At 44.9% G+C, this 24,552-nt stretch overlaps 1 protein-coding gene across 2 annotated transcripts in view; it reads left to right on the top strand.

Annotated features, from left to right (window-relative positions):
• RANBP10 (RAN binding protein 10) overlaps positions 1–24,552 on the top strand; it is a 62,846-nt gene that overhangs the window by 23,569 nt on the left and 14,725 nt on the right. For both annotated transcript variants that reach the window (XM_036390200.1, XM_036390201.1), the window contains 3 exons: positions 10,597–10,764; positions 18,018–18,040; positions 23,286–23,470. In XM_036390200.1, coding sequence (XP_036246093.1) covers positions 10,597–10,764; positions 18,018–18,040; positions 23,286–23,470 — 376 coding nt within the window. The remainder of the gene's footprint in view (positions 1–10,596; positions 10,765–18,017; positions 18,041–23,285; positions 23,471–24,552) is intronic.

The raw sequence follows: 24,552 nt of genomic DNA, 5'->3' as shown, positions 1-24,552 counted from the left end.
GTTCCACTGAACTGCTCAGTTGTCTTGTCATCCATGTCAGCTTTCTCTGTTTTCAATCATTTTTTCAGTTTATGTGCTGAGTTCACCTGAACTTGTATGAAAATTCCAGCTTGAATACTGAAACAGATTTGTTGCATGTGCTGTGCATTCATTCACATCCCATCTTTGTCCCTTAGAAGAACTGGAAGTTCTTTCTTTCCCATTCTTCAGTCTTTCAGGACTCATTAATGGGCTGTCTGACAAAGCTGCCTCCTCACAGCTGCTGTGTTTGGGGTGTTGCCCTGCAGAGCTTATCATGGCCAGAGCTGAGTGGGGTGGATGTGTTTGGAGATGAGCCTGGTGCTCAGGGCTGATATGGCTGAGCTGCTGTGGCAGGGGGCTTGGACAGATGTGGCATTTCCACGTGCTGAGGGGTGACACCACAGTGATCAGGTCCCCAGATGAGGTCAGACCTGGTGCTGTCAGATGTGTTCAGAGCTGCAGAGTAACTAAACCAGCTCCTGAACCACAGAATTGGGATGAATTACCTTCTGAATTAAGGTTAAATTTAATACCATGTTTTATTTATGGATATGTATATGAAAACTAGAACTGTATACAATAAAAGTTCCTGCCTTTTTCCCTTTCTGACTGACTTCAGGGTCATGTGTTTGCTCATATTGATTGTAATGCTTGTCCTGCCTGCAGCCAGAAAAACTGCTGCCCATGGTTGGCTTTATAGGAAAGTGTTGGGTTTCTTTCCTCTCTTTTTTTCCTTTTGTCTGTTCAGTTAGACTGGCTTTGGGCACCCAGACTTCAGGTTTGACTGGAGGAGCACACTGAGGCTCCAGCTGAGCTCTCAGAGCTGTGCCTCACCCAGAAGTAGTTGGGAAAGTGCTTTGCCATTAAAGTTGAACAAAACCATCCATCAGTATTTCAAGACAGTAATCCTGGCCTTGGAAAATAATCAAAGAAAGTGTTCTCAGTGGCCATTAAGGGCTCAGGCATCAGTGGGTATGTGATTCTTAGTGCTGGCCTGCACTTCTTCATGCCCTGATTTCTGTGCTGTGTCTCTTTCCGAGCTGGGCTGGCCTCTTCAGAGGTTCTGTGCTCTGTCCTCCTGCACCATGTTCCCAGAGATGTGTGGTATGGCTGTGCTGCAGCCTTTGCATGGGTTCTCTGTTATCCAGCAGGTTGTGATGGTTGTGTGCCATGGGAAAGCAGAGTTTCCAAAGCAGGGCAGAGATGGCATTGCACAGTGGGGTTTGGGGTTTGGTCTTCACCCCTGCCACAGGTTGCATCTCCAGCTGTAGCACAGATTATGGAAAATCCAGGTATTTTAGTGACAGCTAAGAGTTGATTGGCACTTTAGAGACAGCAGTTTAGCTGTCAACACAAGTTGTAATGACAGAACTGCTTGTTCTTCAGATTAAAACAAATTCTTTAATGTGGCTGTACCTATTATTTTGGATAAAAGGTGGCATGAACACAGAGCTCAGTTTCACTACAACTCAAACTGCTGGGTAGCAGCTGTTTCCACTGATGGATAAATATGATCCTCTTCAGAAAACCCTGTTGCTTCACCTTGATTAATATGGAAAGCATTTAAGAAACCTCAGTTTAGAATCTAGAAGTCTTTGTTGCAACATCTTAACATCAGGAGGTGTGCTTCTTCTGGAAGACTTCTCTCTCCATAGTGTCTTGTATTTAGATAAGTGGGGTTTTGTTTGTAATTTTCTTAGCTCATTAAATACCATTTTAGGGATTGTTTTTACTAGTAACTGCACATGAACCCTCTGCATTCTGCAATGATCTCTAACATTTCTTTTGGCTGAGTCACTAAACTGTCCTGCCTTGATGTCTCTGTAGAGTGACTCTTGCCCATCACCTTGCAAGGCTTTGCTGGAAGTGTCTTAATATTTTATAAAGGTGTTCTTGCCCCTCAGCTGAAGGTTGAAAAGTTGGCCCATAAATGAACATGTGAATTATTTAGTATGATGAGATTTGAAGCTGTATATGTGATAAGCTTTTGATTGTTGTTCCTTACCCCTTCCACTAAATTGATACATGGAAATGTTCCTCCTCTGACTCTTTTCCCCCATCCCTGTCCTGCATTATTGTGTACCCCTGCCCTGTGTCCCACCCCCTCCACTGTGGTGTGCCAGGGAATATGGTGGATATAATAGAGCAGGGGTGACCTGATCATGTTGGAGAACGTTTCCTTTGTTTGCAGAAACAGCCTGTTCTGTGGCTGTGGTCTTCACAGGGCTGTAAATGCCTTCAAGCACATCTTGACCTCTCTGGTGTAGGGAAACCCAGATCATGTTCTGACTCTGGCAGAAGATGGAACCATCAAGCTTGTAAGTTAGGAGGACTTGCCATCTTGATTCAGATTATTTTTATCTTGATTACTGTATTCTGTGCTGTGGTACATGCTAAGTAATAGTGAAATGGACTCCTTACAAATTTCTGGGGCTGGTGGAACAGACCTTTCCTGTTGAAAAGGTATTGCCTGTGTTGCAGCTGTCCAGAGCCTTCTGGTTTTGGTTTTTTTCTTTATGAGTCAGTGGGTAGTGCCACTTTATATAATGGTGTAGACTGTGGTTTGATGTTTTTTTGAAGGCTAGTTAACATGCAGTGAGTGGTTGTTAATGGTAGGACTTTCTGATCTGGTCTAAAAATCACTGTGCCAGATCAATATTGTGAAAAATTGAATTGTACAGTGCTGCTCTGCTTGTTGTCTCCATGGTGGATCAGGCAATGCTTGTTAGCACCCACATTCTGCTCAATCTCTCAGATTCTTGAGTCATACTGATTTTTGGGTCACTGTGTCCTTTTCTTCCTGCTTTCTGTTAATATGAGAGAGATGTTATGATTCCTTTTTTTTCTTTTTTTCCTCTCCTTGGATTCTTGCCACACAAGTCTTGCTGTGAGGATTTGGACTGAATTTTGTCTCTTTTGCAGTTGCAAGTACTTTATTAAAAAACATGGACTGGCTTCTGAGCAAAAGCTGCAGCCAGGCCTGCCAAGAGTCCTGCACTCTCTGATGAGCATCATCTGCTGTGTCTGTGCAGGGGCCAGGCTGACTCTGCTTCATCTGCTGGGACCTGGGGTGAGAGGGAGGCCATGAGCAGCAGTGCCTGGCTGAGGTGTGTGTAATGCTGTGCTGCATTGCTCCATGGCCCTGGACAGGATTCAGTGGGATACTGCAAAGGCTATGGACCTGAACCCATCCAGCCCCTGCTTAGGGAAGTTTGTGCTCCATGGGGTAAAGTGGTTTTATTCTCTGTACAAGCACTGGTCCTGTAGTGCATGGTTTGGTCTTCTACTGCATTCAGTCATTTTGCCACCTTGTAGAAGAAAGAGAAGCTGGTTGGGGATGTTTCTAGCTAGGGCTTCCTCATATCCCTGGGTAAGTGGGTTTTAGGGTCTCTCTCTTTTTTTTTTTTTTTACCCTTGACATGTTCTGGGCAGATGTCCAGGCCCTTGAAGTTGTGCCAGGGAGATGCTGTAATGTGTTGAGCACGCTGTTCCCTGCTCCTATTCCTGTCCTGCAGTTGGTGTTGTGGCTGTACCTAGACAGGTGCTCATGCCAGGGCCTCCCCTGTGCCCACATCCCCAGCTCTGTAACAGAGGTTGCTGTGGCCACTGAGCAGCTGTTTTTGTAGGCTCATTATGGCAACAGAAAGATGTGTTACAGCACTAATAGTTGATTTGATTCTAAAGTATGATTGAATAAAGGAAAGCAAAGCAACCACCCTGCTCTCACCAAAACATGTGATGTGTATGCAGCTTCATAGGGCTTGGCATAAATGCTGTAAAACTGAGTGACAGCTGAGATGCTGTCTTCTCAAGCCCAGGCATTTGGTTTCTGAGGCTGTAGGAGCACCAGAGAGAGCTTGCTGAGCCTTCCCTTTGCTGGGGGTAAAGGCCTGTGTTGGACTGATGCACACCAGAGGCACATCCACTTGCAGAGCCAATCCACTGCAAGATGGAGTCATCAACAGAGGGTGGTTCTGCTTCTCCTGTGGTTCTGGCTCCTGTCCCATGTTTATGGTTGTCCTGTCCCTGCCTGGGAGTGCTCAGCCCAGGATGGTGTAGAACCAAGATCCAAGTTCTCTGTGCACCAGATTCCATCTGTTCAGCCTCTGTTGAATATTCCTTCCCCTCCCCTGACCTCACGCTCTGCTGCTGCCAGAGACCCATAGCTGGCTGAGCAATAGCAGCCTGCTCAGCACAATGCATGGAGAAGGCCCTGCCTCCAACTGGAAATTGGTCCAGCAGCAACTCTGGGCTCTGCTGCTGCCTCCACCCTCCACATCCCATTCCCCAAGCACTGGACAAGCAAAGTTTGTACATCTGTTTCTGTTGGACTTCGGATTCAATAAATCTTATAAAATAATTTTGTTTGGGTTATTTCAGTGTGTTGACACAAGTTCTTGTCCCTTTGCAGCTAGTGTTTGCACACCACTTGCCTTGGCATGGGCAGCTGTGGGAAGCTAGGATTGCTGGCCAGGGGAGTGGGAAGAGGAATGCCACAGGCAAAATACTGGACAATAGAATAGAGAAGGGAGAAAAATGAGAAGTGTTCCAAAATATGAAAGAGAGAAACTTTGGAAAGATTGTAGAGTGGTCACCGGGGTCTGTCCTGAAGAGTAAGTGTCAAACTCTCCCATTAGTCATGATACAACAGACACAAACTCTATTTACAAATCTTCAGATTCTTTCTGAGGAACTTCCATCTGCCCTTCATATGCCCAAACATACTCCACCATTCCTTCCATCTTCAGATGCCCCAGGTATCCCTGACTGCAGGGAGGTTACCACTGAATGTGTGGTCAGCAAGGCCCTGCCCTTTGCAGCAGCTTCTGCACCCATGACTGTGAATGCTTGGGCTGAGTTGCAGTAGAATGTGTTTCTCCTTTGGAATGTTCATGGGCAGGGAATGGTCCATGTGTCAGTGACAGTTCATCTGTCTGCCAACATCTTCAGCCCAGCAAGTGCAGAGCAGGAAGAGTCTGACATGTCTGGCTATAACTCAGTGGAAAAGTGTATTTTCCATGATCACTGGGCCTTGTGTGTCAGTCTTTGGCATGTCATCAGAGGGGATCTCAGAACAGATCCCTCTGGGTGTTGGCTTCCCTGTTCCCTTGTGCCCAGTGGCAAGTTTGACATGTTTGAACCTTGATGCTCTGAGGGCTGTCATCACTTGGCTTTCTCCTCCACCCTGTGTGAACAAAGCATCAGGCCAGAAAAGGCACGGTGAAAATACTACCCTTGGTAACTTCCATCCATCCATCCATCCATCCATCCATCCATCCATCCATCCATCCATCCATCCATCCATCCATCCATCCATCCATCCTCCACCTGATGCTCCACACTTTGAAGTTTGAGCAGCTTATCCAGGTCCTGCTTTACCTGGGTGTGTGATGCAGCCATGATGCCCAGAGCCTACCAGCAGTTCTGTGTTCATTGCTGGGGCTCTTGAAGCAGAGAGCTGAATCACCATGTTATTTCTGTGGTGCTGAGATGGAAATGGTCACCCAGCTCAACAGAACCACCTCCCACTTGCTGCCTTCTGAGGCAGCAGAGTCTGATCTCGGGTGCAGGAGTCAGGATCTGACCAAAGAGTCAAGAGCAAAGCAAGGCTGACATTGAGTGGGAAAGGTGGAATTGAGCAGGGACAGATGTAGGATAGTCAGGGACAGTAGTAGCACGCTACATCTAACTCTGGTGCTTGCTTAAGGGTGAGTGTTTATCAGTTTATCCTGTAACTGTGTCCTGAAGTAACTCAAGTCCTTTCTGCCACGTGTCTGGCATTGCATAATTCTGATCTGTTTATCAAGCAGCAGCAATGGAACTTGCTGTTCATTTTTTTCCCCCTATGTGTTGGGATCAAGGTAGTCTGCCAAGAAGATCAGCATATCAACTTTTTCTTGTTAGCAGGCCAAACAGAGCTTCAGTTTGGTGTTGAGCATACAAAAATGTCCTCCCAGGCCCTACTCATGGTTTTTATTTTTCTTTCTTCCAGTTCTTTGATTGCACAATTGGAGCTATTTTGCATCTTGTTAGTCAATATATAGGTATATTTTGGATTTGGGTGTTGAAGGGTTCAATTCAAAGAGATGTAAATTTACCCTATTTTTGCTCAGTAGCTGCTGAAGTCCTACCTGTAGTGCTTGTGATTCTCTGTTTGCATGTTCAAAGTGCTGTCTCCAAAATGAGCTGTAGTGAGAACAGTCTTAGAGTCAGGACCTTGAGGTTCTGCTTTGACCACATGGGCCAGGTGGCCAAATCCTTTCTGTTCTCTGCCTGTCTCCCCTATTTAAAATGATTTTATGCTTTTAAAGAGAGGATGGGGAAGGGAAAGGAAAGAACTGTAAACTGGACCCTGCAGCCACTCTAGGTTGCTTGATTTCAGTCTATATTGTCCATCAGGAGTCCATGACCTGTGTTTTGTAAGAAAAAGTGCATTCTCCAATTTTGTCCAGATTTCTGAAATTTTGAGAGGAATCTGCACTTGCACTTGAGAATTTTTAGACTTGGCCACAACTGCACAGGGTGCTGAGTGTCCATTGCTCTAGACATGGCTATGACCAAGAGACCAAAATGAGATGCTCTTTAAACAGCCTTGTTGGAATGAGCTACCAGTCACAAACTGCCAGTGTGTGGGTTCTCCCAGGGTTTTCTTAGGAGCAGCTGCCTGCCCCTCTCTGTCCTGGGATGGGCTGCTGGAGCTGCTGAGGATTGTGAGGATGAGGGTGGTGAGAGGTGCTGGGGGGAGCTGGGGGAGTGAGCTGAGGTGATGTGCCCTGACAGGGAGGTGCACATGAGAATCTGTGCAAAGGGAGCAGTGATGCATTTTGGAGTGATGACAATGACTTCATGGAAACATCAGGTCAGTGGTAAAAATGACAATGAAGGGAAAATGCTAGGATTAACATGTAGAGGGTTTGGGAGCAGAGCAGAGAACAGCTGCAGCCTGCTTCCCTTCTCCATGGGGCATCTTCATCGCCGTTCTGACAGGCAGCACTAAATCCAGAGAAGGTTCAGATGATGATGGTCAGAAAAGCAGGAAATAGCTAAATAAATTAGGAGTCATCAGCCTGGAAAAGGGATCATTATGGGGGATTTTGCAGAGGTCTGCATACTGATGTATGTTATGGAGACACCAAATCCATTGTTTGTCATCCTCTCCTGTGCATGAATTACAGGATATATCCAAGGAGTAGGAGGCACGTTTTCACTGATTGCAGTTACTGTGTCAAACCCCTTCTTGCAGGGCACAGTGAATGATATGAGTGTTTATATGTTCTTAATACAGGATTGAACAATTTCATGGAAACAAAATCCTTCCAGGAGTACTGAGTGAACAGAATCTCCATCTGGCTCAGTTTGTCTGTGCTCACAGGTGGCTGGAGAGTGGTAATGCTGTTCAGTCAGGGTGTGATACATGCACATCCTGTACTTCTCTTGTCTCACTTCTTGAAGAGCATCCTCTTCCAGGCTGACCCCTATCCCACAGGGACAGCTGTTGTAGGAGCATGTGGGTGTCACCTCCTCTGCCTTCCAGGTCACAGCAGTGACTTCTGCAGTACTTGAGTACAAGTGGCACAGAGGTTAAACTGTCAGGAGAATTGGCAGATGTAGCTGTGGGGAGGGATTTCAGGAAGTTCTGATTCAGTCCTTATTAAAACACTGCTGGATTTTGTAGAGGAAGAAGCTGTTGAGTCACTGGAGGCTCCGAGGGTGTCGTGGGAGTCCCAGAGGAGGTTGTAATATGCTGGACCCATTCCTAGGTGGCGATAGCAAATTGTTAATGATGCAGGAAAAGCCCAAGTTTTCAGGAAGTATTTTGAGAAAAGTTGGAGTCTGTGTGTTCAAAATACATGTGGTGAGTTACTCCCCACTCTGCTGGTAATCCAGGATAATGCCAAATGCTTTCAATAGGGATACACTATTTAAATCAACCGGCCCTGAAAACTTTAACCTAGAAGTACCAGAAGTGCTGATTCTTGTTTTTAAGTCAGATTATTAGGCAATTTCAGAAGGCTGGCTGAAACCGGCCAGTGCTGGAATTACCAGTATGCTACTGCCCTCATGTTTATTTTGGGCAGAATTTTAGGAATAGAGATCTGGTTTTTATTAATAAATAACTTAAGGTTAGGCATAGGATTAATGCCACTCAGTTTATGTTTACAGTGAGTACAGTAAGTTCACTCAAACAACTCTGGTTTGTTGTTTAAGATGACCATGGTGATGTGATAAGGCTGACAGGGTAGATTTAAAGCCCCTAGTGTTGTGCCAGGTCCAGGTTCAGCACTACACAACATTTGAGTTGAAAAAGTAAACTCTGTGTTACATCAGCAAAGTGCTGGGTGAGCATATTTCCTTAACTGGTTATGTTAGTGGTTTTGTGGGGAGAATAAGATTCAAAACAAGCTTTTTCCAAGCATTGTTGCTGCATGTACCACGTTTGTCATTGTCTTCACGGTCTTTATTCAGTCACTTTTCACTGGAGTTCCCCACCACCATTGGTGCTACAGCAAGAACTGACACTGTGAAGCCCAAGTCATAAAGAAACAGGAGGAGGGTTTTTTCAGTAGGATCAGCTGTGATCTGTAGGTAATGAAACCTTCATTTCTCACACTGCAGAACCAGTAATGTCTGCATTGGCCCAAGCATTTAGTGAGCTCATCCTCATGGTGGGACACGCTGTTGTATTTCTTATGGGAGCTTCCCCAGTGCATGATGTGTGAGCACTTCACTGCTTAGATGCAGCTGATGGCGAGTTCTTGGTAGGTGCTTTGTAGTGCCAGAAATGTTTTGTATGCAGAAGATCTAGAAGTGTGTATTTGGATTGTATTATGAGTACATTAAGAGATTAATTTATTTAAGTTACCATCTGAATTATAACTTCTCAAAAGCTCCATTGGAGAAGTTCTGAATTGACACTCATGTAACAGGTCTGGTTTTGGGAAGACTAAAATAATACATCAGTGATGGCAACAGAGCAAATAAAAGGGATAGTGGAAAGGAGCCACAGTTTTTAAAATTCAAAAATATTTCAATGATATTTTTACTGGATGGAGTCTTAGCAGTGAAAGTTTGATAACAGACTGTAGAGCCCCTATCACTTCCTCCTTTGTTTTGGCAAGTCAGTTTGGCATTGTTTTTGTGCTTGCTGAGGGTGCTGCCTGTGCTGTTGTCCCTGTCTCTCATGAAGATTTGAAACAGGACTGGTGCTACTGTCAGCAGCTTGTTTGGAGCTGATCCGAGGGAAGACAGAGCTGACTCTTGGGACATCTCAGTCTGTTCCTGTTGGATGTGTGGGACTACATAAAGGAAATTACTCACCATTTCTAGACTAGAATTTGCTGGGAGTCCTTCATGCCTTTCACTCCCAAAGTTTGCTCTGAGGTCCAAAATCTTGGACTGTGGCATGTTTCAGTCTTGCTTCATTCCCTGACTTTCCCACTGGCATTCATTTGGTGTGGTACAATAAACAGGGCCTTAGACATGCACTGACTGTTTTGTGCTTTTCTGAGAAGCCCTGAGCATGTGAGTGCTGATGCCTCGGTGTTGTAGCACTGTTTTACAAGATTGAATTTCTAGTGCCCTCATCTTGTTGTTGGTTTTGGAGGAAAATCCTGGCTCACAGAAGTGCTCCAGCCCACCTTCACAGGGCTCTGCTCTGCAGTTCTCAGGGTGCTCAGTCTTTTTGTGCCTCATTGCAGGATGTGCATTTCCTGCACAGTCTCTGTGTTTCTTACACAGTCCCTTTGCCAGAGCCATCACTCCACATTTAACAGAATCTGCACCACCCTTGGGTGTATAAGGTCAGAGGATGGCCAAAGCACCTTCTTTGCTTCCCTAAAGATCCAGCCATATCCATATAATACACAGGTGTCTGTATTTAATGTTATATCACTTTCTGGAAGAACTCTGTCTCTCTGTGAGATGTGGCTTTGATTGTGCCATTCAGAAGAATGATCAAAATGAAATTACTGGGATATATAGAAAAGAACAAGTGGGCAGGGTGCCCCTGTAACCCTTAGCAAAATGTTACTGGCAGAAGAAATAAAATATATTAATATTAGAACAGACCACTTTGCATTGAACTCCCCTTTGACATTTGAGGGTTGTGTTTTAAGTTGTCTGCAGAATAGGAAATTATGTATCCCAATGGAAACAGAAATCCTTATCAACTCTTGGAATGGAAATTAACATTTGAGGATGCAAAAATTGCCTCTCTCCATTTGGTGCACCTGTGACATTGCTTACAGACAAAGCTGAAACTGTCTGAGAATTATTTTCTTAAATCCTTTTGTGGGAAGAATTTGGTTTTGAGAAACACAAGTGTTTTACAAAAGGAGTTTGTTTCACCTCAGGCAAGATAAAAGAGAAATGTGTTGAAATGCAAATGATCTGTTCTGATTAAAGACCGTTATTTTTTTTCAGTTACTGGTATGTGAAAATTAATATTGGAATGAATCAGGAGTGGCAATCAAATTTTAAAAGTCCCACAGCAAATGGTGTCCTGAGAGTTATAGTAGTTCCATGTGGTTCTGCTGAACTGGCTTCACTGCTGTCCTGTCCTTTTGCCTTTTGCAGGATGGGATAAACATTCTTATGGGTACCATGGAGATGATGGGCACTCCTTCTGTTCCTCGGGGACAGGGCAGCCCTATGGCCCCACATTCACCACTGGAGATGTGATTGGCTGCTGTGTCAACCTCATCAACAACACCTGCTTCTACACAAAAAATGGCCACAGTTTAGGTAAGTGAAGGTGTTCTCAGGAGAGGGATGCTCCAGCACTGCTCTTGCTGCTGTTTAATACTTTGCTGTATTGTAAATCTTGTCCCACACCTGTGAATAAGGTTAAAATGGCAGAGCAAAAGAGCACTCAGCAGCTGTCAGCAGTTATAAATTGGCTCCAAGACAGAAATGTTTCCAACAGGTAAAATGGTTTCCATGCTGCTCAGTTTGTTTAGATATAATAGAATTTCATCCACAGCTTCTTCTGCTTTCCTCTGCTACTGCACAGTAGGTGGGAGGTTGGATAAGATGTCTAATGGCTGGACAAGAGGGAAAGAAAGAAAAAAGTGGGAAGTTTAATTAGTGTTTTGTTCAACTACCTACAAAGGCATGGAATTGGTGTCTTCATTCTTGAAGGGACTTGTCCATCTGAAAGCCTCAACACATTGGTCTGAGCATTCCCAAAGCCAGACATTATTTCAGCACAAGAAAGGTCTGACTTAAGCATTGAGATACAATGTGGTTCATTCCACACTTGTTTCAGTAACTGTCTTAAAGGACTGAAACTTTTGCCCAAATTAATACCTCAGATGTTTTCCAGGCATCTGTCATATCTTACTTGTCTAAAGTAGAAATTTTTGGCCATTTCCCCCTAAAACACAACTTCCTTGGATGACATGTTCTCCACTCCACGAGATAAATTCTTGTCTTTTTTTTTTAACACATAAGATGTGCAGTTTTTGTAGTTTCATCTCACTTTTTGTACTGGGATTCATTTGATTTGGCAGGGAGGGATGAGCACTCCTTTCCTTTGCTTCTCCTTGCTGTGTCAATTCTACTTTGTTGAATTCAAGATCAAATTGGTAGAAAAATACCAAAAATACCCTGCTCAAAACACTTAAGAGAGCAAAGATGTTTTGAGTTGCTGGCTGGGCTGAAGGAAGGAGTGGGATTGGAGTGCAGTGTGTGCCTGGAGAGTACAGGATTTCTGGTGAGCTCTTGGAAAAGTACTGGGCTCCCCAGTTTTAGAGAGAGATGGACTTAATGGAGAGAGTCCAGCAAAGGGCTGTCAAGCTGATGGAGGGTTTGGAGCATCTGTCCTAGGAGGAAAGGCTGGGGGAGCTGGGCTTGTTCAGGCTGCCCATGTCAGTCCAGTACTGGTAAGACAAGTAGAGGCTTGAAAGCAACAGCTGATGCTGTAAAGCAGGAGCTTTTGATTAGTAGTGACACAAGATAAAACAAGAGCAACTGAGGTAATGAAATAGTTAAAAAGATTTCACAAAATCTTTTTTTTAGTTGCTGTCCTTGATTTTTAGCCTGTATTTCCCTGTAGTGGTTTGTGCTGTGCTCCTCTGGATGTTTTCTGTTGTTTAAGTGGGTGGTTTTCCAGCTTCACTGTTTTTCACCCTGATGATGCTGTTACTCCTCATCATAACAAAAGTGTGAGAGTCAGGAGGAGGCCAGATCTTCTATTTAATGAATGCAAGTTTGTTCATTTGGTATTTAATTTCTTTTTAATGACCAGAGTCTCCACAGTATAATCTGTATCAGCTGAAAAGTTGCTGCTTTCTCCTTCTCTATTTTGTACCCAGGCCTGTGTTGTGCCTGGGTCTCTGGGCAGATGAAGCCAAATAAAGAGCTCAGTTCAGTAACTTCTGTGTCACCTTTTGTCATTACCACCCTCTGATTCTTTGACTTGTGTCCTTGCTCAGAGATTTGTTTGGTTTGGGACATTCCGAGTTCTTTACAGCAGAGAAGTTATGTAGTCTTCCTTTCTGAAACTGAAGTGTTCCTTTTCCTTCAAAGATGGGGCTTTTTTGGATGGAAAGCTTGTGTTTTTCTAATCTGACATTGAATGACCCCTTGAGGAACAGCCTACCCCTGAATAATGCCAGTGGGAAGAAACAGGAAAGGTAACAAGAAAGTTACCATGCTTAAAGCAGCATTAGGTGTAAGCATTGCTGTCCCCTGGGTGTCCTCTTGAGCTCTTTGGGTGTACAAGACATGAACTGTGTGAGAAAAGGACAGGTAGAAGCCTCTCCTTAGCATTCCCAGTTGGCTCCTGTGTGTAGCAGCTTTTCTTTGAGCTGGAGTGGCACAATGGTTGTACTGGGGGAGGAGAGATGGTGTGGTTAGAGGAGACAGGGGTGGAAGTGCAGAAGGGAGCAGCAGAGCTCGGGCCTTGCTGGGTGACCCCACAAAAGCTGCAGGAACATTTTACTGCCTTTTACAAAAGCAGAATGAAAACCTTATCTGAGGAGGCTGTTGGTCAGGGCCAGCAGTTTCTGCTTGTGTCACTGATAAATAAACAGCATCCAGAAATGCTCAGTGCAGTGCTGAGGAGAGGAGCCCTTGGCAGGGGCCGCACAGCTCCTCGTGGGCACAGAGCAGAGGTGAAGAGGGGGTCAGACAGGTGTCAGCAGAGGAACCAAGGCCAGATAGAGGCAGGAGCAATGATTTGTTTGAAAGTCAGAATGTCTTCTTCCCTGAAAGAAGCAGCTCCTTGAAGGTCTTGAACTTCCATGATATCTAGTGCTAACCTGAGAATCTCTTTTCTGTGTTGTGTAAACCCAGGGTTTACCAGGAAGGGGTGAATGTGTGTTTTCCTAGGTGTTCCCTGACATGAAGCTGTGGAAGCCATGTGTGTCTCCTCTAGGAGATGAGGTAATTGTGTAATCCTACTGCAGATGCCAAGAATATTCATGAGGCTCATCAGCCCCTTTGTGAGGCCAGTTAGCTTGAGAGCAGGGTTTCAGAGTTTGAATTTGTCTTTCTTTTGGTGGAATTACTGTAGCTTTGTCTTTCTAATTCACTCTTCACCATTTAAGTCCTCTCCTTTTCATCTATTAATTAGACATCCCCCCTTTTTTTTCCTTGCAATTTCTTCTGTTGCTTAACTATTATCTTCCATTGTCTCCATACTTTTTCATTTAATCAGATCCATCAGGAGCACTGTATAAGAACTGTTTTCTTGGCCATCACAAATTCTGGATGTTCTGGTTGGAGCTAAGTCTTGAACTTTATTTGGAGACGTCACATGAAAACTGTTTGACATCGTATGTAGTCTTAATTCTCTGTTCTGGAAAATGTCTTGAATGTCTTCTGGCTGCTGATGAAACACTTTTGACAAGTTCTGAGCAGAGTCCTGGCAGTAAAAAACATAGTGAGATGTGGCTAGAAGTGTGATGACAGTGAATTTGGAGAGAAACAGGGAGAAATGTTGGGGCACCAGCCATTAAGCAGAAAGTCTTGGACCAGGACATGAGGAGGAAATGTAACTGCTGCAGGTCTCTGGGTTTAAGTGGATGAGTTTGCTCAGGGACTAATGTAGGAGTGTCTCAGATCTCAGACTTTGACAGCAGACCAAGGTAAATGGAGCAGCATGGCTATAAAAAGAGCATGCAACCCTCTGAAGTCTTGGCATAGAAAACTTCCTGTAGTTTGAGTTCTAGTGCAGGCTCTTGGAAAGACCAAGTTAACCTAAAAAGTAAAATATCCATTCTGCAGCCAGTTTAGGGACTAGGGGGAACATTGGGAGTAATGCAGAAACCTGTTGTGAGAGACATGCAGGTGTCAGTCCCAGATTTAATAGGTTTGACCCCAAGGCTTCAAATGAAGTTTGTGGACAGCAAGAGCATTGGGATGTTCAAAACAAGGCTTCAGATCAATCAGATTTAAAACCATAGAATCCTGGAGTGGTGTGGGTTGGAAGGGACCTTTAAAATCATGTTGTTCCAACCCTTCTGCTGTGGGCAGAGACACCTTCCACGAGACCAGGTTGCACAGGGCCCCATCCACCTTGGCCTTGAACACTTCCAGGGATGGGGCAGCCACAGATTCTCTGGACAACCTGTGCCAGGGCCTCACCACCCTCATTCCCTACCAAAATGAACAGAAAATACCAGACTTGGCCACAGCCTTGTTCTGTGTATGAGCAGTTTTACCCAGTGGCCTCATTGGAGGATCTATTTCCAAGGGCATGTAGAGCTGTGTGGGTTTGACAGTGCTTCTCCTCAGCAGCACGTTGGAGAAGTATTCAAGTATTTTCCTGGGCTGGCATTTCCTGGTCTGCTCTTTAGGATGCCCACACTGCTGAAGGAGTTGTGTTCATTGCAGTCCACCAGCAGTGCTTAAGGATTCCCTGGATCACAGTTCCCTAAACAGATGCTGGAGGAGTTCCCTGCTGTGCAGGCAGTGCTGTGGCTGAGTACCCAATGTACATTTTCTTGTGCAAATTGAATTCTGTAAGTGGTCAGGTGTGAGGCAGAAAGGATGATTGGTGCTGGCTGGAGAGCAGAGATGGGCTGGAAGGTCCATAAACATTCTGTGCAGGGGGTCACGTGTAAGTGCAGTCATGGAAGGTGGAAGTCCTTTGTTTGGTTGGCAGGTGAAAATGTCAATCACACTGTGCCCCAGCACTGAACCTTCATTTAATGTCTTTATGTCACTGCTCTTCACATACTTGCTCTTGCTTCCTGACCTCTTGGTTTGTCCAGTCCTTAAGTTTTTAAGGTTGTGGTTTTAAACTGGATCCAGGCTTTGGAGGGACTGCAGAGAAAGAAAACAGTTTCACATTCAAGCAGTGATTATTTCACTTTCTGCTGTTGGTTTTCCTGATGCAGGTGTGTAGCAGTGCAGATGCAGAAACTCTGAGCAGACATGTCTGTGCAACAGACCAAGCATAAAGCATTCTATTAGTCTGAGTTACATAACAGTATGTGGAAAACATGCATTTGTCTCATTGTAAAGGCAATGTAATATGTTTATTTATAGAATCATAGCATTATTTTCTCTGGGAGGGATCTCTGGAGGTCAAGCATCCAACACCCTGCTGAAAGTAGGCCCAAACTAAATCATGTTACTCAGAAACTCATTAAGTTTTTACTGTCTTTAAGAATGGAGATCATCTGGGAGCTTTTCTGGTCCTGATTCAGTGTTTGACCAAAATTCATACTGAATTTTTCTCATTAGAATTTCCCATGTTGCAGCTTGTCTGTGTTGCCTCCTGTCTCCTGCCCCCATGCATCTCTGAGAAAAGCCTTTTTTACACTCTCCTATATGACAGTTGTAGGCAGCAATAGGTGTCTGCCCTAAAGCTTTTGAGACTGAACAGAGACTTTTCCCTTAGCCTGTCTTTGTCTTGCTGGCCTCTGCTGGACTCACTCCAGTCTCACTGTGTCCTGTGTTGGGGAGCCCTAAAGAGAGCATCATAACTGGAGTGTACACTCACCAGTGTTGGAAAAGAAGGGAGAAATCCCATCCTTTAACCTACACTCTCACTAATACACTCAGGATGTGGTTGATGTCCTTTGCTGCAAGGACCCACTGCTGGCTCCTGCTCTGCTTTTTGCCCAGCAGGACCCTGAGTCTTTCCTGCTTTCTCTCCAGTCAGCCTCATCCTGTCCTCCTTCCTGGGACTATCACAGCCTGGTGGCAGGGCTCTTAGGTTGCTTTTGTTGAGATTTGGGAGGCTTGTGCTGGATCATTTCTCCAGCTACAGCACTGTGCCCTCCAGCCTCCACTCTGCTGTTTGGTGGCAGCTGTGAGCCTGCTGGGAGCACACTGTGTCCCATTGTCCAGGTCATTGGTGAAGACAGGGACCTGTGTTGGCCCTGCCATGGATCCCTGAGGGACAACTCTTGCACTTTGAGCTGCTGATCACAACTCTTCCATCCTGACAGTTCAGGCAATTTTCCACCCACCTTGTCCATTCAAAAACCAAGTGCTTGTCCAGGTGCTGGAAGCAGCTTCCAGCCACACAGATACACAAGCCTGGCCACCTTTGGCTCTCAGAGGTGCTGGGGCAGAGGAAGACTCCAGTGGACAGCAGGCTCAAGGAGATTGGCCTCATTCTGCCATAAGGGTAGGAAAACAAGCTTTCATCCACCTTTTCATCCAGCTGAGCAAAATAATTGCAAAGTGAAAAAAAGGTTTGAGTGAGGAGCAATATCTGGGCAAGGTGACAAGGTGAGAGAAATAATTGCTGAATGTTTTCCTCAGCCACGTGTTCAACATCACCTGTGCTCACAATCTTTGGTTGGGTTGTAGAAAGGGTGCTCAATAAACAAGGTCCAAACTGCCAGGATGTTCATTAAACCATACTGTCTATCTGCCATGGTGTTAATTTGTCTTTATTTGCTGTTTATTTAGTAAAATATTCAGGATTTCTTTCTGAGCATTTGATTTAGGTCTGCGCTGTTTTGAATAGAAATTACTTGTTTCCTATCTTGATTCCTAAAACTGGTTTAAATTACCATTTCAGACTGATCTGGTAAGATTACATTGCAGCTCTGGGTTAAAATAGTCCTAAAATTAAAACCAGAGGGTGGTGTTCTCCTGCTTCTGCAGTCCTTCCAGTGCCAGGCAGAAGGGAAGGAGGAGAGGTGGGACGTGTGTGAGAACTGGGTGTCCTGGTGTGGGCACCAGCCTTGCTCTGGCTGGGGACAAGAAAGCATTCTTGGGAGCACACATGGGGAAAGCAGTGATGGCAGCAGTGTCCCCTGTGCTGCTGGTGAGGGTGACCCAAAGCCTGGGGGGCTCTGGCTGATCCATCTCCCTGTGCTGCTGGATCCCACCCATGGCAGGAGAGGCCCCATCCTCTAACTGCACCTAAATCAGATACAGAGCTGTGCCTGGGCAACCTGCCTGTGGTGAGTGTTGTCTCCAGCCAAACCCTGTTAGCCATGCCAGGCAATGGCTGCCTCAGCTTAAATATCTCTTTTCTGATATGCCAGATGTAAATAAAAAGGGAAACCATACACGTTTTTTCCATCTTTTCTGTTTGGAGCTGTATCAGCTGAGTTGAGGATGAGGCTGTTCTTTGCACAGTTTCTCAGGTGCTCCTGGCTGCAGCTTCTAATGCCAAGTGCTGAATGTTCTTTCCTCTTCCTCTGGCTGATAAGAAGAAGCAGTTACAGCCTAAACCAAAGAAATTTTATACTAAAATTCTGTTTCTAACACCAAAGTGAGTCTTGAAAACTAACTCCTTCCTAGTAACAGGAGAAGCAAAGGAAAGAGGAGTTGCTTTTAGAAAACCAAATTTTTGGGAGAAATGTTGAAAACATTTAGGCTTTTTCATGAACCTCTCTCCAGATGCAAAATCTTGCAGAGGAGGGGACTGGGGAGGGTAATTACTTGTAAATACATGAAGCAGTGAAATGCAGGGTCAGAGCTGGGATTTGAAATGCAGTAATGTTTAGTAGCATGTTAAGGATGTAGGCAAGCAGGGAAAAAATCCTTTGTCTTTTTAATTCTAATATTTTTTCCCCCCACAGGTATAGCCTTTACAGACCTCCCTGTAAGTACACCTATTTTCAGTATTTTAAGTAAGGATGCAAACAGAAGGGAGGGGGAAGAGTGTGGGGGTGTGATTTTTTTTTTTTCCTGTTTGATGCCCTGTTGAAAAAAACATGATAATACACATTATTACTGAATGATGTGGGTGCTCCTTTTTCTGCAACTTCAAAATCCTGTGACTGGGTTTGTGGGCTACTCACATGCCTCCTCTTATCCCTCACCACCTCTAAGAATTTGTGGCTCCTTCTCCTGGAATTAAAGCAAGGATGCAAACTTCATTACAGGTCATTGTCTTCCAAATGCACCTTTGACTCTGAGGAGGAGAACATGTGCATAGTTACACTGATGTCTAGTCAGATCTCACAAAAGCACAAGAAAATGTTCCCTCTTTTCTAGACCCAAGTGTTCCTGGACAAGGAGGATGTGTTCAGTGGAAAAAGGTAAACCCAGGTCAGGCATGCACCAACACATCCACTGCATCCATCTCATACACAGGACTTCTTGTCCCTAAGGTTGCACTCCTGTCTTTGTACTTAAATACTCCAAATTAATTTCCTCTGACAAACTTCTTCATTTTGATAACTTTTTTAGGCCTCCAAAGTGATAAATTTTCTTGGCTGACTTCGCTGTTGTGTGGAAGGAAATTTGCTTTGCTTTGTTCTGTACTTCCTGTCAAAAAATTTATCTTGTTCCTCTTAATTTTTGTGAGGAATAATGTCTAATACTCCCTGTTCACCTTCCCAATGGGATTTAGGGCTTTACAGATTTCTCCTGTATCCCAAATATAGCCTGCATTTAAATTGCAGTTATTTGATTGACCTTTTCACATCAGCTGTCAATACAGAGGAGAAAAGAAGCTTGATGGGGTCTTTTTACCTCTTAACTGTGGATGTGAGCAAGGATGGGAGACTTCTGCCTCCATATGGATCTAGGGCATCCCTCTACATATGCTAAATCACTCTGCTGCTCTGCTGGCAGCTTCCTGAGGGTGCCTACAGCTGACTTCAGCATTCTCTTTTCCAATATCCTTCCCTTGGATTACTGCATTCCCTTTTCCAGTATCCTTCCCTTGGATTACTGCATTCTTCCTTCACCCTTGCAGGTACCAATGTGTTCCATGTGCTCTTTTTGCTCCCTTGGCCCACGGATTATTGGTTGTTCCAAACAGTTCAGGATGCCAAACCCAAGATAGACTTTGGTTTAAAGTCTATCAGATATTTTAGAATTCTTGAGGCAGTAGAGAATATGAAGCTGATCACTTACAGGTTTCATTTTTTATAGTTCTCTGTTCCAGGCTCAAACACAATAATCCACTGATTATAAGGTAAAAAAAGAAAGTGTCCATTATAAAGTCTGTGTTCTTCACCTGCTAAAGCTGCAGTTCTGAAAATTTAAATGCAAACAGGAGTGGGAACAGCAAACTTACCTGGGTGACCCTTGAAGTGCTCTGGTTTGAGCAGCTCCACATGGAATTTTTGGCTCTGGTCCATTTCTCATTACTCACCCCTCCAGGGGGCCTTTAAGGGGAACTTTCCCTTGCATTACAGCCTGAGGGGTGGTGAAGCTGACTGGTAACACACATCAGTAAACCCCATTACTTCTGCAATTCTTAAGCTTAAATTTTAGGATTGGCATATCAGTGAGGTTACACAAGGAATTAAATTGACCCTTCAAAACATTGCCAGATGAGAAATAATTTCCTTGAAATGCTTGTTCCAAAATTCCCCTTCCAGAGGCAAATGGTGAAAGCAATATTTTGCAGAATTCACAATATTAGGAAGTTGAAATGGATAGTTTAATTTGAAAACCAGAGACACAGATGTTGAAACACACTTGCTTTGGCTTGTTTCAGTTTCCTCTAAAGGGTGTTTTCATTTGTACAAAAATACAGTGATAGGAAAAAACATTTTGGCTTAGCTCAGGCTGAAGTTAAAACCAAAATAACTGCTTGAAATAGGAGTGAATTCCCACAGAAGAAAAAGAGAGAGTTTCTTTTTTTTTTTCCTTTTTTTTTCTTTTTTTGCCAGTTTAAGTCAGTGCTCCGGCCCAACTCTTATTTACACAAGCCTGGATCAGGTCTGTCCTGCCTGGAGGTTTGAAGGAATAATAGGAGATGAAAAAAACCAGAAGAGCTCAGGGTGGGATTGTAGGAGTGCAGAGGGACAAGGGGGTAAAAAACCAGGTCCAGATGAACAGTGGGGGTTGTGAGTAACATCAGGGCAGGAGGTGGGCCAGATGTCATGGGGAAGGTGTTCCTGAGGAACTTGGCAGGAAAAGCATCTCCTGGGTCAGTGGGCTCTGGGATTGTGTCTGCCTGCATCTGGCAGGGTGCTGGAGATACATGAGCTCCACAACAGCTGCTAAGCAGAGAGAACACATCTCACATGGAAAAACGGAATTTTACCTTAGAGATGATTTGAGAGATGTAGAGGGTAGGCAGCTTTGGAAGCCCTTGGGTTTAAGATACTGAGAAGATAAAAAGAAGTCTGAAGTATGGACTGTGGAAATATCTGATTCCTCATTAGAGATATTTCCATGTCAGCCAGTTTTGAAGGAATGGTGGGACTAAATGTAATTACAGCATTTTCCTCTGGTAGCTCTCCCTTTATCGTGCTGTATTTGCACATCTCTGACCCAGAGACTTCCTTGGTGTGGGAACAGGAAAGGAGATGTAGTGCATCACCAGTAATGCAGTCATCCTGATCTCTGTTTTCAATTTCCAGCCTGTATTTATAGATTCGTTTCTTCCCCTTGTTGTTTGAGGTTTGATAATTTCAAAGGTAGAGGAGGTTGGTCAGGTTCTTAACCAGATCAGTTTTGAAAATGAGAACAGAAATGCTGCAGTTGTTCTTGGAACCCATTCCAAGCCTAAATCATCCTCATCTCTGCAACAGGGAAGAATGAATTGAAGGAATTTTCCAGATAATTGCAGGAATGCCCATGTCTCTTGCTATAGAGGAGGAGAGGGTCACCCTAGGTTTCTGATGGGGCCTAAGGAGGGAGGTCTGCCCCTCTACTGTTCTAATATCTGATGTGGGTTCAGCCCTGAGCAAGGCACTGCAGCCAGGCACCTTCCAGATTTCAGTTCCATACAAGTGTCCCTGTGCCTTGCCCAGTGTCCATTTCTGGCTCCACTGTTTGAGGGCAAAGTGGAAAAAACCCAACACCAAACAGTTCCTGAGTGGCACGAGAGAGAGAGTTCTCCCCCAGCCTGCAGACTCCCAGCACATGCTGGGAAGCAGAGAATTCGGGACGTTTGTGTCTGCTTTGCAAAGAGAGCAGTCATTGGTGCTGCACAGAAGCACCTGGAGAGGGAATGGAACATGCTTTTAAAAATGGGATTTTGGTGTGCACGAGTGTGCAAGAGTGTGAGCAGGTGTACACGAGTGTGAGTGAGTGTGAGCTGGGTGTGCACGAGTGTGAGTGCGTGTGCACGGGTGTGCATGTGTGCGCGAGCTTGCACAAGTGTGCGTGGGTGTGCACAAGTGTGAGCGGGTGTGCACAAGTGTGAGTGAGTGTGAGCGGGTGTGCACAAGTGTGAGTGAGTGTGAGCGGGTGTGCACGAGTGTGCGTGGGGTGTGCACGAGTGTGAGCGAGTGGTGCACGAGTGTGCGTGGGTGTGCACAAGCGTGAGCGGGTGTGCACGAGTGTGAGCGGGTGTGCACAAGTGTGAGTGAGTGTGAGTGGGTGTGCACGAGTGTGTGTGGGTGTGCACGAGTGTGAGCGGGTGTGCACAAGTGTGAGTGAGTGTGAGTGGGTGTGCACGGAGTGTGTGTGGGTGTGCACGAGTGTGAGCGGGTGTGCACGAGCGTGAGCGGGTGTGCCCGAGTGTGAGTGGGTGTGCGTGAGTGTGCACGAGTGTGAGTGGGTGTGCACAAGCGTGAGGTGGGTGTGCGTGAGTGTGAGCAGGTGTGCATGAGTGTGAGCGGGTGTGCATGAGTGTGCATGAGTGTGAGCGGGTGTGAGTGGATGTGCATGGGTGTGCATGGGTGTGCACGGGTGTGCACAAGTGTGAGTGCGTGTGCGTGGGTGTGCACGAGTGTGAGTGCGTGTGCGAGAGTGTGAGTGGGTGTGAGCAGGTGTGAGTAGGTGTGCGAGGGTGTGAGCAGGTGTGAGTAGTGTGCCCAGGTGTGAGCAGGTGTGCAGGGTGTGAGCAGGTGTGCAGGGTGTGAATGGGTGTAAGTAGTGTGCAGGGTGTGAGCAGGTGTGAGCAGTGTGTACAAGTGTGAGCAGGTGTGAGCAGTGTGCCCCAGTGTGAGCGTTCCGTTTGAATTCGTGACGTTCGTGGCCGTTTCACAAGCAGAGCTGCCATTTGTGCCGTGCGGCCGTACCCTGCCCGTGAATGGAGCGTGCTTCTGAAAAATGGCATCAGTGATGAGAACCAGGCATCCCTGGACCTTTTCTGATGCTGTTTCTCTTTTCCCAACATTTGAGTGGCCCCAGGGATTCCATTTGTATCCATAAGCTTATTCTTAATATAGCATGAATTCAGAGAACTTCTGATACACTTTGAACACCTATTTTTAATTAAATCATCCTTAAAAGTGAATTCATGGCTGAATTTTAGAGACATTTTCATGGTAGTAACCTTTTTGTTTTTCTCATGTCCTGTTGATGGGTCAAAGCTTCCATTTGGATCTGTAGACTTATTCTTAAAATGAAATTAATCTATCAGTAGTGTAATTTCTTGTGTGGATGTCTTGGGATCTCGGGATCATCAAAGACCCAACCTCAGAGCTCCACCACTGTCTGTTCCCTTTTCATCAGAGATGTACAAGACTGAGATCACGATTTCCAAGGAATAAAAGAGTTGCGTTGAAACAGGAGGGAATACACAGATCCATTGATTAAGATGATGCACCTATTATTATTATTATTATTAGCCATTATTATTATTATTAGCCATTATTATTTCTGTTGTTTTTATATTATCTGCTGGCTCTTGAAGCTTGGTAGAAATTGTAGAAAACTAAGCCAGAAGTGCCATCCACACAGAGCAGTCATGGCCTCGATCCCAGGCTGCTGGGGGATTGAACCCTATTGTTCTGGTTTGATGCAATAACTTTTCATAAATGCACAATAAGTCACAGGATTTCTTGAGAAGTACCCAAAGGGCTGTTGCCTCTTCCAATTCCATTATATTTATTTCAGTTTAAAGAGCAACTTTTTGGTTTTACCAAACCACATACCTGGAACCAGGAGGAGAAAGCTGTGTTTAACACAGGTTTGTTTTTCTTCCTTCCCAGTCAAACCTCTACCCTACAGTGGGTCTCCAGACTCCAGGAGAGATCGTGGATGCCAACTTTGGGCAGCAGCCCTTTGTGTTTGACATTGAGGACTACATGAGGGAGTGGAGGGCGAAGATCCAGAGCACCATTAAGCGGTTTCCCATAGGAGACAGGCTGGGAGAGTGGCAAGCCATGCTGCAGAAGTAAGTCACTGCCTTGCTGTTCAGCTTCTTCCCTCTTGTTAGGCTTTAAATACTTCTTAAATGCTCATTTGTGCTCTCTTGTGGCAAAAGGGGCCACTCTGTGCATTTTGCTCAGATTGTTTTATCCTCTGTTGTATTGTTTAAGTCTTTCCTGTGTAGATTGCTGCTGTTTCTAATGTAAAAGATATGGGAGAAGTTTTCAGGTAAAGATTGCATGGAAGCTTGTAGGAATGGAAGGACATACATTTTGGGGTGATACATTGCAGGAGGGGGAAGACACCATAAGCACTCCTAATGCAGGAGAAAAGCCAGTGTGTAAACCAGCTGAATTCAGAAATGAAAGAGCAAGAAACAACCTAAACCAAAGGCTTCCAAACCTAACTGGAAGCACAGTTATGGCACTTTATATATTTATGAATATTGAAAGCACTTCTCATTGCAAAAAGGATTGAGTGGAACTTGATGAGAGCAGTTGGCAGGAGTTGTCAGAGGTCAGGAGTGTTATTGATGCTGCTATTTGCCTTCCAAAATAGGACCAAATTAGAGAGCCAGGACCTCCCTTAACAAGAGCTGTTGATTCTGCTGCAGTGGGACCAATTTATCCCTGTATTTGTTCCTTGTGTTCTCCAGAATTTTTTCTTCTGATGGGCACAGTGGGGTTGTCAGGGTCACCACTCTGGAGCTTGTCCTAGAGAGCTCTTGGACAGGAGCACTTGTATTTAAAACAACTTCCAAAAATTACACACCTGCCTGCAATGTTATGCCTAAGAATGATTGCTGACTCATAAAATACTTCTTTCTTGTGCTGAAAGTAGCCAAGTTGAGTGTGTGCTTTGAGCTCTGGCTTGATCAGATCAATGTCAGCTTCATCATGAGAAGCCTGTTTTGAGATTCATGAGAAGCTTTGAAATCCTGTTGCTGGCTTTTTAGATTTTGTTAAAATCCAGTGAGCATTAACATTGAGTCCCTGTGTCCTAGGAAGGCACAAGTGTGTTAGAAATGGTCTGTTCAGGAAGATGGTTTTGTTGTATTTGTTTTGTGACAGTGATACTCCTCCCTCCCCCAAGAATTTTAAAAATACA

Source organism: Molothrus ater, chromosome 12 (assembly GCF_012460135.2).
Source record: "Molothrus ater isolate BHLD 08-10-18 breed brown headed cowbird chromosome 12, BPBGC_Mater_1.1, whole genome shotgun sequence".
Taxonomy (NCBI): Eukaryota; Metazoa; Chordata; class Aves; order Passeriformes; family Icteridae; genus Molothrus; species Molothrus ater.
This window is presented reverse-complemented; position numbering and strand designations above follow the sequence as displayed.